Raw genomic sequence first — 17,188 nt, forward strand, 5'->3', positions numbered from 1 at the left:
CGCTGGTTTATTTCTATTAAAGGTAATTACTCAAGGCCACCTTCATATTCTGGTGTACCGAACACAAATTACAATGGTCCAGGCCCCGGAATAAATGTGAACGCCAACAGCCAGATGCACGGACAAGGACCCAGTGGCTCTATTAACATGGGCAGAATGCCAGTTAGCTCAGTGCAAAGCAGAGCATATCCTGGAAACATGGGAAATATGACCCCCATTTCCCCTGGCATGTCACAGCAGGGTGCTCCAGGGATGGGACCACCCATACCTTCTGTAAACCGCAAGGCGCAGGAGGCAGCAGCTGCAGTGATGCAGGCAGCGGCTAACTCTGCTCAAAACAGGTATGTTTGATTAAATGAACACCTGTTCTACACATTGTCACATGTATGTGCATGGGGTGTTAGGATTATTAAGTTCATGCCACTCCAGCATATTTGTAGCAGTGATTACCAACAGCCAGAAAGTTCTGATTATTTTATCTTTCAATTTGTAGCTGGTTATGGAGGTGCAGCAGTAACTGGCCTTGTAATTTGCTGGTGTGCCATGCTCATCAGCATCTGTAATGGATAACATGAGTAGCTATGTAAGCAGGGGATTCTGTAGCTAGCTCCAAACCATTACAAAATACTCCGCTACAAAAAGCTGAAATTGCTGTGATGCAGACTGTTGATTGGTCAAGATGCAGAAATCCTGTTATGTGTTTTCATGTCATGTTGTCAATAAAAAAAAAGAAATATTGAAGTTACAACAGGTACAAAATGGTTGACCAAGGCTTCACATCAAGTAAAAGTGTGTGTGCGAATCTACACATGAATGTTTAAACTCACTTTAAGTATGTATTCTCTTAGTTAACGTGGTTGTAAAAGCCCAAGGTTTCTTACTTTAATGCATTCTATGCATTAAGGTAAAAAATCTTCCTCCCAGCCCCCCAATACTTACCTAAGCCAACGATGGGCCAGAGAGCAACAGCTCTCTGGAGTCTCTGTCTCCTCATTGGCTTCTGTCAATCACAGCCAGTGAGCCAGAGAGGAGAGAGTGGGGGATGGAGGCCAAGCAGCATTCTGTCTCTAAATGGACAGACAGAGCAGTGGCTCAGGAGATGGCCTGCTAGGGTGTCTTCACAGTAAGCTGCTTGCTATGGGGGCACTCAGCAGGAGGGAGGGGCCAGAAGCGCCGGCAGGACCCAAGAAGAAGCAGACCAGGATTGCTCTGTGCATAACCATTGCACAGAGGAGGTACGTATGACATGTTTGTTATTTAAAAAAATAAATAAGCCTTTAGTATCACTTTAAGGGAGTTGCAGTTTTTATAGTCGGACGGTCAAAAATTACAGTGAGGATCCACTTTATTTTTAGGTGGTGTTGGAGTTTTTACTCTATAGTCATATTAATGTGACGTATTTACTTTTCCATCTGCTTGGTAGAATAGAGATTTGAAGCTAAGCCACTAGAGGCAGGCAGGGCCAGCACTACCATATGGCAGCTTAAGCAGCCGTCTTAGGGTGCCAAGATAAGGGGGGGGGGGGGGCGGTAAAATCCGATTACCCAGCCACTTGCTGGGGATTAAAATTTTTACAGTGCTACAGATGTGTTTTCCCCCTTCATCTTCCAGGACAGCTACCTGGAGAGATGATTGGCTCCGCCCTCTACAGGAAACACAGATCAGACATGATTTAAAAGGTCCTCCCCTTTCTCTGATCCTCAGTTGTTTTGTGTTTCCAGACCCTCTAGGAGTACACTTTTTTTTTTTTTTTTTTTTTTTTTATAGGTCTGGTAACTGTGGTTGGTGTATTTTCTTTTCTTTACCTAAAGGGTTGGTGGATTACTTGTCTTATAATTTTAAGAGGCAACTTCCCCATCCCAGTGTTTTTCAGGCCTAAGGGGAGCTGTATCCTAAAATTGCTCTCTGCATCAGATGTACCAAAATGGCGTCGGATTACACACTTCCGGTGACAGTGCAAGATGGCGCCAGAACCGGTAGTGTCGTGACGTACTTCTGGAGGCTGGATTTCCTTTTCTGGGCTGGCCATGTTAGGATGTGCTGACTGGGGTACCACTGCTAATAGCTCTGCCTTGAGTACAGTGCAGGTTTTTTGCCTAGCGGTGCTGCATTGCTGGGCCGGCACTTCATTATAGTGCCCCTTTCCAAGCTAGCTTTGCAGTGGGGGATTTTTCTGTGGAACACTGAGGACATCCCTATAGATGGAGCATCTGCTCAAGCCAATCCAGTGGCTGCATCCAGTTCCAGTGTAACCCTCAAGGTATGTGCCTCTCCAAATGCTATGAATAATAGCCATTAGTGCCAGTGGTATTTGTATCACATTTGCTCTCTGTTTTCTCCTAGACTTTAAGTAAAAGTGTTAGAACTGTAGGCCCAGGCTACCTGATAGCTGCTAAGAGCTAGTGGCAGGGCCTGAAAAAGTGGGTGTTCAATAAAGATAAATCAAAAAGGGGGTGCTGCTTGCTCCTTTAGCCCCTACCAAAAGGTGATGGAAGACTAGGGGTGGGAGGAAGGTTGACCCGGTTTGCCAAACAGGCAGAGGTCACCGACAATCCCTTTATTCTCCAGATTATAAGAGAGGACTACATGTTAGAATTTAGACTTTCCCCAGGCCGGGGGGGGGGGGGGGGGTTCTCACCAGTCTACCCAGGGATCAGTGGAGAAAGCAGGCCATATTAGACCTGATTTCTCTTTGGGAATCGGAGCAAATGGTTTCTTCTGTTCCAGAGAATCAAAAATTTCAGCGTTGCTACTCTCACGTTTTTCTTGTAAAGTAACCTTCCGGCAAATTTTGGATGTTCATCAACATAGGTGTCCTGAACAGATTTTTGGTTTAGATTCAGTATGAAAAGCATTTATTCGGTCAGAAATCTGTTGCTACCAGAAGTGTACATGTTAACTCTGGACCTTCATGACACTTGTCTTCATGTTCCAGTTTGCTGGAGTCATCAGATATTCCTGAGATGCTCACAGAGGACAGACCATGCCATTGGCAGTTCAGGGCCCTACTATGTGGTTCCTCTGCAGGCCCGGGATTTGTCATGAAAATTATAGCCGAGAGCATGACCTATTTTCAAGTGCAAATATCTCAATTGTTCCTTATCTGGACGATTTCTTGATCTTCGCAGCTGTTGCTGCAGAATTTTCAAGAGGTAGGCTGGAAGATTAATCTAGAAAAATCATGTCTAGTTGCTTCCCAGAGTCTTTCCTTTTTGGGGGTGCCTGATAGACTCAGCCAAAAGATCTTTCTTCCAGTACAAAAAGATATCTAAAATCATTCTCTCTGGGGAATTTCAGGATGCTCCCACAAGCCTTTATTTGCCAACTTATGTACTTATTAGGTTTGATGACAGCAGCAATCCCGGGGGTATCGTGGGCTCAATTACATTCCAGGCCCCTTCAATCTTTTCTTCTCAGTTATGGGGAATACAGGAAGAGTTCCTTGAATCAGATCATTCAACTTCAGGGCAGAGACTCTCTCAGACTATCCTGTTGGGAGCTTTCAGACCATCTGCAGAGAGGGAAAATTTGGGCACAGTGTTCCCCAGTAAAAGTTACCACCAACACCAGTCTGTGGGGTTGGGGAGCTCACTCGGAGGACTGGCAGGCTCAGGAAGCCTGACAGCCAGAGAATACAGCCCAGTCATCCAACTTCAGAGAGCACCTTGCAATAGGGAGGGCATTCGTAGCTCAGGAGCCTAGGCAAGATCCAAGCAGATAAGTTATTGGTCTTTTTGCACAATGCCACAGACATAGGATACCTTAACAAGCAAGGGGGCACCTGATCAAATGTTTTTTATCCCTAAGCCAGCAGCATCTAGGCAGGGGAGAAGACAGTATTGCTTAGTTGCTTAGATCAAGGGCGGTTCACATCAGCGACACTGCAAATATTCTAGCAGACTATCTGAATTGAGTATCAGCAGCAGCAAATGGGAGAAATTTTCCAAGAGATCACTCTAAGATGGGGTGTACCTGTAATGGATCTTTTTGCACCCAGTCTAAACAGGAAGCTTCCAGACTTTTTTTATCACTAGAATGAGAGACAGAAGCTTTAGGGACAGATGCGCTGACTTTCCTATGGAAGTTTGGTCTTGCGTATGCCTTCCCGCAGTTTGCGTTGTTGCCTCTGGTAGTCCAGAGGTTTGTTCAAGCAGAAGTAATCCTTCTAGCTCCATGGAGGCCCAGGAGGAGTTGGTTCTCAACACTGAGAACACTTCCAACAGCTCTCCCCTGGTCTCTGCTGCGAGATTGAAAGTACCTTCTCCAACAAGGGCAAGTACTCCACCCAAACCCTCCGATTTACCATTTGACGGCTTGAAAGCTGAGCGGCACATTTTACAACTGAAAGAGTGTTCAGAAAAAGTTTTAGTATGATTCTAGTCAGCCATAAGTTGCTTGAAAGACAAATTTACAGAAGATTTGTAAGACTTTTTTGTTTCCTGGCAAAAGAGCTGTGTTTGGCTTTTTTACTATCCCCTTTATACTGGATTTTGTTTGCAGGAGGGAGTAGGAAAGGGCCTTTTTTTGTTAGCACCCTTAAGATTCAGGTTGCCGCCTTGTCGCTTTTCTTGAATGGCAGCCTAGCTGAGGAGCTATTGATGAAAAACTTTCTCTTAGCAAGACCTAGAGGCATACCCAGATTAATTAGGCAGATTAACCCTTGGGACCTGTCTTTGGTTTTGAACACTCTTACCAGAGCTCACTTTGAACCCTTAAATAAGGCCTCCTTAGGATTGGTAACTATGTAGACTACCTTCCTTTAGTCATTTCTTTGGGAAAAAGGATTTGTGACTTGAAATCCCTCTCTTGTAAAGACCCTTTCTTTCTTGAGAATTTGGAGGGTAAGGTGGTTATTAAACCTGACCCTTTGTACTTGCCAAATGTCTCTACCAGTTTTCACAGGTTACAGGAAGTAGTTCTTCCAAGCATTTGTACCTGCCCTAGGTATTCGGAAGAGGAAAGATTTACGTTTCTGGAATGGAAAGATGTCTACTGCATTACTTGGAATTCTCTAAACTCACTAGAAATCTCTTTCAGCTACTAGTTTCCTTTAGTTGTCCCAGGAATGGGAATAAGGCCTCCAAGGGCTCATCAGATGTATTAAGGAAATAATTTAAGAGGCTTACAGGTCTTCAGGTTAGGGCTCATTTTACAAGATCCTTGGCCTCATCGTAGGCAGGAAGATCAGGAGCATCATTGGAAATTATATCCAAAGCTCCTCCTCTTATACCTTCATTAAGCATTATCCAGATACTCTCCAGCCAGGACCTCTCCTTTGCAAGGAAAATACTACAGGCTGTCATCCTTCCCTAAGATACAGAATCTTGCGGATCCTCTCCAAGTAGCTGTCCTGGAAGATGAAGGGGGAAAACCCCATTAAACTTTCCGGTAATGGTATTTCCATGAATCTACCAGGACAGCATCAGATTCCCACCCTGTTTTGACACTGGTTCTTTTATTTAACTTAGTGGTGGTGATTTAGAGAGATTGTTATTCCTCTGCCTTATGCACATTGGTGGAGGTTTACTTGATCTTCAAAACAACTGAGGGTCAAAGGAAGGGGAGGGCCTTTTAAATCATGTCTGGTTTGTGTTTCCTATAGAGGGCAGAGCCAATCATCTTTCCAAGTAGTTGTCCTGGAAGATTCATGGATATACCATTACTGGTAAGTCTAACAGGGGTTTTTTTTTTTTTACACACTCCCGGCCTCTATAGCGGTCAAGAGTGCGTGTACTTTGGTAAAGCCAATTGTCAGCTTTACTGTGAAAGTGATACAAGCAGCTATGAAGCTGCCTAGCACTTCCACCTCTGCCGCTATATGCCACCCCCCTAGTGCCCCCCTGCCATGTTCACTGGGCTCCGCTGTCCTACCAGTGGGCCTGGTGCTGTCATGGCTGTTTGTTGCTGGGAAGGGCGGCAGGAGCTCAGTGGACCTCCTCCTGCTCAGCCTCCCCCCTGTACACAGACCAGGCAGTGACTTATATGATGTCACTTCCTGGACCAGAGCTGCCATTTTCTGGAATCAGTGTTGGGGAAGCAGCTGATGGAACATGGTTTGGGTTTTATCAGCTGCAGTGGATCAGAAAGGAGAGATCCAGGATCTAATGGACCTCGGGTGTCTCCATAAAGAGAACCTGTCATCTTTATGCTATTACACATATTAAAAATTATGTAAAATAATAATACAGCAAAAATATTTTAATCATAAACATGTTAAACATAAACATTGTAAACATAAAAAAATATGACTGCCAAGATTTTATTCTCTAGGGTGTCTGCTTTAAAAAAAAAAAAACATATTTTGGTGTTTTTAAGTAATCTTCAGGCCTAAAATGATTTTTAAACCATGTAAGCAAAAAATGATAAATGGCTCCAGGACTGCCATTGTGGAAGGGGTGGTGGGGGGAGGCGGTGTTGGGAGGATGGTGGGGGGTGGCAAAATACACCTTTGCCTAAGTAGACAAAAATCCTTCCATTGGCCCTGGAGGCATAGTGCATTAATGGCTGCCATCCCATTACTTTGCTGCTTACCAATTGATGAAATAAGATCTTAGCTAATTTGATTTCAATTAGTTTGGCCAGTGAGGAGTTGTAAAGCCCAGCCTTGTGTAACACTAAAAATCTGGAAGCCTAGCCTCCATATGGAATAAGTAATTGAAGAAACACAATTGTAAAAGATTAATACAGATTTATCATATTGTTTATTTCAAACTGACCTATTTTACATGTTTCTCAAAAAGGACTGTGCCCACCTTTTAACAGCATGCTTAGTGCATATGCCGCTTATTCTGTCCCCTGCAGTAGACCAATAGACATAATGTTAATATACGGTATCTGCAGTTCTAGACCTTTTGATGAGATACATTTAATTCCATGTAATTACTTATAATTTGTTTGAAGTACTTTGTAAATGATGCACACCAATAAGGTTTATAGAATTTTGGGTGATGTGACGTTTTGTGCCAGTCATCGCCCACCAAGTCCATAAAATTGTATATTTTGTAGTCATGAATATATTTGTTTGCACAGCTTGTTTGGCCTTTTCAACATCCTCTCTAAAGCAATGCTAACATAGTGGCCAAAATAACCTCCTCTGCATGTAAGCAGCAGAACGAGGCCAAAATAAGCTGCATGAAGATGTTTATTCTGTGGCAGGAAAATTCATGTTTTATTCCAAAAATTCTCAGCTGAGGCATTGAATCATAAGACATGTTAATGGCATTTACATTGCTAGGCTTTCTAACGGCTTATTTGAATTCACTTTATTAATAATGACATTATGAATACTTTACTTTTCTCATAATTTTTTATCTTGTGAAAAAGGTAGGTAGCTAAACCTAATTTCCATGAATCTAGAACATAACTGGATAGAAATGCAGTTAATCAGATAGTCAGCAAATAGTGCCTGTTGTTGGAAATTTTGGGTGTTTTCTGTGTGGAAAAAATATTGTAGTCCACAGCTAACATGGAAAAAAAAATCAAATGCTGACAGTTGGATAAAAAGAGGGAAAGCAGTTAAAGGTCCATGATCGCTAAAATTTTGTATTTTAACCATTAACAGTTTAAGTCTATTCAAACACAAAAGCAAAAAAAGTTTCCAATTACCAGTCCTTGGAGGTGGTATCTCTTTCAGTTTCCATTTTTCAAGCAAGGAATATTTTCAGCAACTACATAACATTTCTGTTGATCTTAACAGAAATGCTATGTCCTTGCCACTTCATGTGTGCGACAAAGCAAAACATTCTTATCTTATGTAAACTACCAGTCCCATCAATCCACTGTAATCAAGCAAAGACAGACATCTTTGAAGTCTATCCTATGTGACAACCATGACTGACTTCCATAGATGTAGTGGAAGTATGAGCATAGCCACCCAAAGACAGAAAGTGTATTATTCACAGAATTGCCAGGTAACAATGCGCTGGAAAAAATACCCTTATTTAAGCACTGGTAGGCAGCAATATATTAAACTTTTTTTTTTTTAGATATACTGTACATAATCTATGTAATATATTACAAGTACTCAGAGTGAGAATCAGGGGTTAGAGAAAACTAGAACAGTTTCAGTGATGCTTTTGCAGTCAGCATGTATATGTTCGAAAAAACATAAACGCATATGAAGTAAAAAAAAAGCAATTTCTATAGAGGAAAAATTAACAGCTGTGTGTTTTTTACCCATTCTGTAGGCAATAATCTGTAGTATATTATAACTAGAATCAACAATAGCTAGATCAAGATTTTGCTGAATTTTTTGAGACTGTTGCAACACAACTGATTCTTCTCTTTGCCATTGTTATATAAAAGAAAACAAATAGTATGATCATTCTTAAAAGACCTACCATTTACCGTAGTATAATAGCCATTATCTTTAAGAAGCTTTTTAGGTAAGCTGTACATTCAAGGTATAGGTTACTTTTTTCCCTTTGGATCCCTTTACTATATTTTGTTAAGTCTTTTGTTTGCTTCGAAATAGTAATGCTATATTTTGCAACCTCAGCTATCCAAGTATGTGTTAAATTGTACAAATAAAACACGACAGATAAATGGTGGCCCTCAGCAAAAAAAAATTGAGAAATCGTTAATTTTTGCGCTTAGCTATACCTTTCCCTTACAAATTCTTTACAACAGAGGCTGAGAAATAGTTGGTCATAAACACTTATTAATGTCATTGCAAATAATATTCATTATATCTTTACCATAGAGAATGCATTTATTATTACTGTCTGTTGTGGCACACAAACGGGCACAAATTATTTTCTCTCTGGACTCTCTTCTCTTTTTTTTTCCTGAGGGCATTGTAGCAGTCAGTGTAGATTGGGTTTCCACTGCAATTCGTGCTTAAATATTTCTTTCCCCTTTATTGAAAATCTAAAAACAATGAGAACGTAGTGAACTATAGAGCGTTGTTTACAGTTACTTTATTTTATCTAAAGAATTCTCACATGGACATGGCATTATTTGTATCAGCATTTCCCCATCGGAATAAGCAAAAAGAGCCCATTTGCCATTGATACTGTAGATCACTGGCTCTCAACCCTGTCCTCAGGTTGCCCCAACAGACCATGTTTTGGGAATTTCTTTTAGATAAAATAGCTGTCCAGAATACCAAGCCATTGACTCTGATTTAAAGCACCTGTACAAGATAAAGGGAAACATGAAAACATGGCCTGTTGGGGGTACTTGAGGACAGGGTTGAGAACCACTGCTGTAGATCTTACAAGAGCTTGTATAAGCATTTTTGATTAACTAGGTGGTAATTATAAAATTCTGTAAAAAGTTGATCTTTTTTCTGTGCTACTTTGTGTGGATAATTGTGTGCTATGCTATGTGTGGCTAATTGGCTATAAATAATTAATACAATTTATAAAAGGGTGAATTCACTAATATTAGAGAGTGCACAATCTGGTACAGCTGTGCATGGTAGCCACTTCAGTTTCTAACTTCAGCTTGTTCAACTAAGCTTTAACGATAAAACCTGAAAGCTGATTGTTTTCTATGCAGAGCTGCAACCAGCTTCTGCGCGCTCCAGTTTTATTAAATCAACCCCAAAGTATACCCCTTCAAATTTCATGTAATAATGTGTTTTATGCATGGATTTCTATTCCATTGAAAGTGTTTCATGCATGGACTTCTATTTCATTGAAATTGTAGGATGCTTTGAAGGGCATTTTTACATCTTTACTTAGTAGGAATACGTGTTCCCGGATCTCCAATGCATTATCACAGTAGGCTGCAACATGACCATTGTGGTGCACTGCACGAAAAAAATGTATATTGTTCTTTAAGGCTATTTCAATATGGGTGTGCTCCTTATAACACACCAACCCCAGGGAGTTATGAGGGGGGACCTAAAGCAAACGTGTGGCCACAGGAAGAGGTTATCAAAATTATGCTGTATGCTCAAACAGGCACCTGGATTCTCCTGCATTTCTTTTCCAATTCTTCTAGACCAGTGATATGCAATTAGCAAACCTCCAGCTGTTGCAAAACTACAAGTCCCATCATGCCTCAGCCTCTGGGTGTCATGCTTGTGGCTGTCAGCATCTTGTTATGCCTCATGGGACTTGTAGCTCTGCAACAGCTGGATTTCCGCTAATTGCATATCCCTGTTCTAGAGCATCCCGGATCTCCGAATAAGTGGTCTAATATGGAGCCACTTCCTTGTCATCGCCTCTGCCAGCTGCGCACCTTAGGCACCAGGACTACATCTCCTGGCATACCTTTGATATAATTGTCAGTTTGGTGGACAGGGTGGAAGCTAATTAGCCAGTGCTAACATCTATGTTGGCCCACCATGAGGCAACCTTATGACATAGCGCCAAAACCCTGGTATCCTCCAGTTGCTAAAAGCACTCACAGTGGCACAGTAGAAAATACTTTTTTATTGGTGTCACCAGGTCAACTGCACAGAAGCTTTACTTAACATTGCAATTCAGGAGCAGCATTGGGTATCATAAGATTTCATAATCTCTTTAAGTATACATTGCTACATTTTGAGTCTGTGCTCTGCCTGGGGTTCCATGATAAAACCCTAAAGAGTATTAAAAGTACATATTTTGAAATATTTACATTTTTATATGCTTGTTCTCAGTTGCATGCACATAGGGCACAGCTTTATTCAAAATCCTGTCTCATGGAAGCATATCTAGATCCTCCTTGTCAAAAGTGTCCAAAAACCCTTTTGCTTTCAATCAGGTATTTAGCAGTGCAGGTCAAATTGTAAAATTGTGTTAAATGTTTGGAAAATACTACTCAAACTGTTTAAGACACAATGGCTTAAGTCTGGTACACACTATATTATTTTTAGGTAAAAAAAAACCCGTCGGTTCCAGTAGGAGCCACTGTACTAACTATCCAATGTTAGTACAGAGATCTCCCCGCGGAGCTGTTGTGTCCTGCCAGGGGGACGCCCCCCCCCCCCCCCCCCCTGCCAGAACACTCTGATTAATGTTCTCAGCCATTGGCTGAGAGTGCTGATCGGGAGCCGGTCGGCTGCTGGTATTTTCAGCATGCAAGTCGGATAAAAGCTGGCCGAATGGACGGACTGGCTGGAATACACACAGGCCAAATGTCGGCCATTTTTTTTTCTTTTAACTGGACAATGTTTGCTGACATTCGGTCCGTGTGTACGGGGCCTTAGTGTAGCACACACATTATGTCAAAAAGAGGTAATTGGATTTATTTTTACTTTGCAATTACTACTTTTTACAATGCTAGGATTTGCTGATCATTGTCTTGACATTTAGGTATTTTCCATGGTGGAATTTAATTGGCTTCTTGATTTATAGTACAAAGCTTGTTCTTTTGTCCTGCTTTAGGCCACCATACATTAGGTTGCCTGCTTATCCCAGCCAGTCTGGGGCCGGTGGACGCCCCATGTTTTCCTCACAGCATCCCAACTATGGCAACTCTCAGGTTCCAATGATGCATCAACCTGATCAGTACGGGTAGGTAGCAATGGGCTTGCTTTGGGACCTTGGACATTAATCTTTGTTGTTTTGTTTTACTTGTGTATATATTTTTTTGTTACTTGTTTGTATACTGACACTTTGCTCCTTCTATGCCTATTTGTGGCATGTGTTCCCTGTCATATAGTGTGGTTGCTAGCAGTACAAGTGTTATAACGCGCGGCTTTAAAAGTTTTAACCTTGCAAGTTTCACCGTTACTAACCTGGATGGTGACAAGTGCATGCCCTTTAAGCATTGCCACAATGTCCTGCATGGCTCATGGTCTTTACACCCCTCCTGCCTGCATTGGTGGCTCTGATGATCCTTCACGAAATTTGTGCTACTCATTTCACCTGCTATCTCTTGTAATTGTCATATGTTGTATGGGAAAGCATTATGTGACATGTAGGCTTGATTAACACAATGTGTTTTGCTTTTGTTACTTTGTCATGAGGAAAAATGTTCTTTTGACCTTTTATTGTGGAATTTCTACACATTACATTGACTTGAAAAAAAAAATGTGTTTGGTTCTAGCTGGTGTCTAGTTTAGATATTGATCTCCTAAGATCATAAGGGTCATATTTTGTCGGCGGCAATAGAGAAGAGCCATGGCAACTCTCTACAACTACTTTAATTGCTGTTATATGTAATACCTACTTTTTAAAGCTGAGCTCTAGGCAGATATATAATACAAAAATGTAAGCGGCTCTGTGTTATTACATCGTTTTTTCAAGCAGACCTTCACCCTAAAGTTTATGCCATGTTGCCTTGCCTCTCCCCTGCCCTCTCTTATAATTGGACATCCATGTTTTCTTTTATATATTGATGACATTTATTTGTGCTGTGAAGCAGCACTTCTGTATTTTTTACCCAAGGAAGAATTACAATGTACTTTTTTTTTTCCCTCATCCCCCTGCTTGTGTACAGATACGCTGCATAGCTTCTGCACATGCATGGGTTTCCCCAAGAAAGAGAAGACCACTATTAGGGAAGTTCCAAACCTTTACCATGTTTGTGTATGTAAATTACATGGGCATGCACAGATCTGCTGAAGAGCCTTTCCAGGACCTGAAGGTCAGGCCATGCCCTTTAGCACATCTACGCACATGCCATAATGGTGGTGCTGAGGTGGGGGGGGGGGGGGGGGTTGAGGGAGCCACCTATTAGTGTGACTGAAGGTCCACCTTAAACTTAAACAGCATAAATATGTGAATTCGACTCTGTATCGGCCTCTTGTAGTACACTGTACAGCAGAGCTCAAACTAGCAGCACAAGGAGCCAATTAGTGGTGTTGCAGTGTAAGAAACATGCTGATAGGCTGGGGGTGGAGAGGACTGCTGTAAATGTTATTGAACTCCACCAGACTGGGCATTGCTGTGTGACAGAGCTGTGTAAATCTCAAGACTTGAGGGACAGAAATGCAAATCTTTTGGCAGATAAAACCGCTCTCCTGTATGTATTTCATCTGTATATTTAACAATTTGCCTGGAGTTCAGCTTTATATTTCAAATACAGTAGTAGAAAAGATATTTACATATTTTGCTATTTATTTCTCTTGGAACATAATAAGTTGTTAAGCGCTCACAATTCCCAGTTTATATAATGTATGTATTCATTGATTTATTTTATTGTATCCTACCTCCTATTTGTCTTAGTCAATGAGTGGTATTTTGTGCAAAATAATTAAACATGTTCAAATGATTCACAGAAAAATTTGAAAAAATAGTAAAATTATTTATTCAGTAAATTCATGAGTATGATTTGAGCGCACGGTCTTTAAAAAAAAAAGAAAAAGAAAACGTCTCTAGTGTGTCCATCAGGCAATATTGTCATCGCAGCTATGTGACCTTACAAAATAATTATACTTTTTTACCTTGATACTGTGCACTTTTGTATAGTCAGAAACAAGTTATACAGCGGATATAACACATAGCAGGTTTTGTTAGCAATCATAAGACATACTGGTCCTTTTTTATTATTTTCAGAATAAAATAAAATTTAAGAATATGTATAGACAAAGTCAATGTCCTTGCTTGGTAGAATCACTCTGTTTGTCCTAGTGACCATTGTCACTAAGACAGAAAGTGATGGGAAAGCTACAATTTTTGAGCTGTCATCAGAACAAAAGGTGAAGGTAAAACTTCCAATGGGAACACCTGTCTGGTGACAACTATTCAAGAAGGGGATTCCTATTATCTTGTATAGGTTTCCTCTCCCCTCCTGTTGTGCCTCCAGGACAGGAATTAAAGTGATATCTCTGCAGTGGAATAAAGACAGCAAAAGCATAAACTAATGGACTTACAAGAAAAATAAAGTTTTGGCTATACTTGCACTTTAAATCAAGGATTAAAATGTTACTAAACCCAGGACCCTGCATTCACTATATCTGGTCTCTCACAGCACACATGGAAATTAAATAGTTTTAGTAAATATAAACTGCTAAATACCTTTTCTCATCTGCAGTATATAGCAGTCTTGTGACTTGTATCAGTGTCTTCTTAACCACTTCCGCACCGCCCACCATCGTTATACATCCGTAATTTGAAGGTGGATATCGTTGTTATGGCAGCAGCTAGCTGCCATAACACCTGTATCCTCTTCTTCAGTGAGCGCTCCGTTTTAAGATAAAAGTGGTCTCTGCAGCGGATTCACATAAAGATCACTTTTATCGGCGGCAGTAGAGGGCCCCCCCTCCTGCCACAATCCGGTGCCCTCTGCCACTTACCGGAGCCGTCAGCAGCGGTGGAGGTGATCAGATCCTTCCTGTGGCCTGTCATGGAGACAAGTGAGGGGAAGATGGCTCCCACCCATCTCCATATCATTGCAGGGCTCCTCTGTAATTTAAAACATGCAACCTGTAGAATTTTTTAAACATCGCCTATGGAGATTTTTAAGGGTAAAAGTTTGTTGCCATTCCAGGAGCGGGCGCAATTTTGAAGCGTGACATGTTGTGAATCAATTTACTTGGCGTAACATCATCTTTCACAATATAAAAAAAAATTGGGCTAACTTTACTGTTGTCTTATTTTTAAATTCAAAAAAGTGTATTTTTCCGAAAAAAGTGCGCTTATAAGACTGCTGCGCAAATACGGTGTGACAAAGTATTGTAACGACCGTCATTTTATTCTCTAGGGTGTTAGAAAAAAAATGTATAATGTTTTGGGGTTCTAAGTCATTTTCTAGCCCAAAAAAATGTTTTTAACTTGTAAACAACAAATCTCAGAAAGAGGCTCGGTCCTTAAGTGGTTAAGCTTGTAGGAGGAGTTTTCATTCTTCGCTGGCCTGCTTTCTGGACAGTGCTGATTGGCCCTCTGCGGGTCACATGCACCTTCCTAATTAAACAATAACACCTCTCTAGCAATACACACTAAACTGAGCATGTGCAGCTTGTCCTCGAGCTGTGTATTATCAGGAAATGGGGAACAGTGGAAGAAGAGGAGGATCAGAGAGACAGGCTCACGCAGCCTGTATACACAATGCAAAGAATTAACCCCTTAGGTTCCACAGTGAGTATAACAAGCATGCTTTACTGCTGGGATATGCAATTAGCGGACCTCCAGCTGTTGCAAAACTACAAGTCCCATCATGCTCTGCCTCTGGGTGTCATGCTTGTGGCTGTCAGAGTCTTGCTATGCCTCATGGAACTTGTAGTTCTGCAACAGCTGGAGGTCCGCTAATTGCATATCCCTGCTTTACTGCATATACAGGCTGATTTTACTGTTATGGGTTTAGTAACACTTTACTTTAAGCCTGGTTGTAGTATGGCGCTAGGACAATGAAGTTGACAGAGTTGATCTGCTCTTAGATATTATCAACGCAGTAGCTAAGTGGTTAGCACTTCTGCCTGGTACCACTAGGCCTGTCAGTATGAATCCCAACCACAGCACTACTGGGTTTCTACCTGGCACTTCAGTTTCCTCCCACACTCCAAAGACATGCTGATAGGCTATTTGGCTCCTGCCTAAATTGGCCCTAGGATGTGTATGAACATGGATTAGGGACCTTAGATTGTAAGCTCCTTGAGGGCAAGAACTAAAGTGAATGTATAATGTATGTAAAGTGTTGTCTAAACAGGTATATAGGTACCTGTAATGAATAAAACTTTCTAAAGGTACCTACTGACATACAGTGGCAGCCAAGTGTGCATTGAACAAACAGTCGCTATACAAACATACATGTTCTTGTTTTGTGCAAATTATGCCTAAGTTGGAGCACTAGTAATAAGCTGGGAAATTCAGTTCAATATGATTCAGTTCAATATGATTGCTTTCTCTCCCAAGTTTTCTGCTGGGTGTGATCAGACAGGGTGTACAGATAGTCAAGGACAAAGACAGCAAATGTCCTCTTATGGCTTTAGACATCTATACCAAAAACCCACGATACTTTTGAGAACTAATATTTAAGACATGTTACTTTTGATTATGTGGTAGTGCTTTCTAAGGCACATAGAATTTTCAAGTAAAACTGGCCATAGATAGATAAAGTCATCCATATGTGGCCATTCCTGTTTGACAGAAGTCAATCTCGATACACTGTCTCAGCAGGGGGGTAATCACTCCATTCACCTTGCTTGTGTGGCTAGAAGAACCCATTTGTTTTGTTTTTTTTCTTTTTTATTTAGTCCGCTGGCTGTCCAGCTTAAAAAAAATTGCTACATCAGAGGAAGCTGACACTCATGAGTCAACTTGTCTAATAAAGACCTCGGTGGGCCATTACCACCATTGCTGTACAAGTTGAATAAAACAGAAACGATAACTGGTTACTACGTACAATCCAGTTCTAAGGAAAATTGAACTCCTTAAAGTGGTTGTATACCCACATTTTTAACTTTTACCTACAGGAAAGCCTATAATAAGGCTTACCTGTAGGTAAAAAAAATATCTCCTAAACCTGTACGGTTTAGGAGATATTCCCCTCGGTATGCGCCGCTGACTGCAGCGGCGCATGCGCACAAGGGGTTTCTCGCCGTCAAAATCCGGCAGCAGCCGAGCGGCCGGACTGAAATCTCCCGCGCGCATGCGCGGGAGTGACGATATCGCGGCTCCAGCCACTCACAGCGCCGGAGCCGCGATACCCGGAAGAAACGCCGAGGGAGCATGTCAGCTCCCTCTGCGTGGATCGGGCCAGATGTTGGGGCCTCGTTCTAAGGTAAGTATTTCATAATGAGCTAGTATGCGGTGCATACTAGCTCATTATGCCTTTTGCTTTGCAGGTTTAAAAAAAAAAAAAAAATGTGCGGGTTTACTACCGCTTTAACAAACAGAAATTAAAAATCAAAAGATCAAAACTGAATAAGCCTGTTTACAAAAATCTTGTAGAAATGTTTCTGTGGGTCATAAGGGAGTCACATAATAAAAAAAAATATCCAATCAGAATTGGTAGTCAGTTAAGGGCTGCTTTAAATTAAATCTGCCACATACCTAAAGTGCGTTAACAGTGAAAGCCAAATGTTCAGCAGATCTGGAGATGTGGGCAATTGATGTTGTATGCAAATCTGGATGTTTTCTTGCAACATCTGAGTTTGGCAGTGCCTTCTACCAAACCTCCTTATTGGTCCTTTAATGGTAAGTTTGGGAGATTGTAGCTGATGAAGCCAATGGTTTGTCAATATTTGCATACCACTTAAAGAGAACCTGTGCTTCGTCAATGCAGAGTAATGCAACAGATTTATTTTAAGGCAGACTCCACAGACACGTACATAGTTGCTTCCATTCTCTCCATTAGGCTTCGGTGAGCAAAC

The 17,188-nt window shown here is 41.3% G+C and overlaps 1 protein-coding gene across 12 annotated transcripts in view; it reads left to right on the top strand.

Annotated features, from left to right (window-relative positions):
* The window catches only part of ARID1B (AT-rich interaction domain 1B), a 527,934-nt gene that overhangs the window by 424,790 nt on the left and 85,956 nt on the right, over nucleotides 1-17,188 (top strand). For 7 of the 12 annotated variants that reach the window (XM_077486264.1, XM_077486251.1, XM_077486257.1 and 4 more), the window contains 2 exons: nucleotides 23-341; nucleotides 11,319-11,447. In XM_077486264.1, coding sequence (XP_077342390.1) covers nucleotides 23-341; nucleotides 11,319-11,447 — 448 coding nt within the window. The remainder of the gene's footprint in view (nucleotides 1-22; nucleotides 342-11,318; nucleotides 11,448-17,188) is intronic. The other 5 variants (XM_077486255.1, XM_077486259.1, XM_077486260.1 and 2 more) reach the window with 1 other exon arrangement.

This window comes from Lithobates pipiens, unplaced genomic scaffold (assembly GCF_037356315.1).
Source record: "Lithobates pipiens isolate NorthernLeopardFrog02 unplaced genomic scaffold, aLitPip1_a1.2 Scaffold_18, whole genome shotgun sequence".
NCBI lineage: Eukaryota > Metazoa > Chordata > Amphibia > Anura > Ranidae > Lithobates > Lithobates pipiens.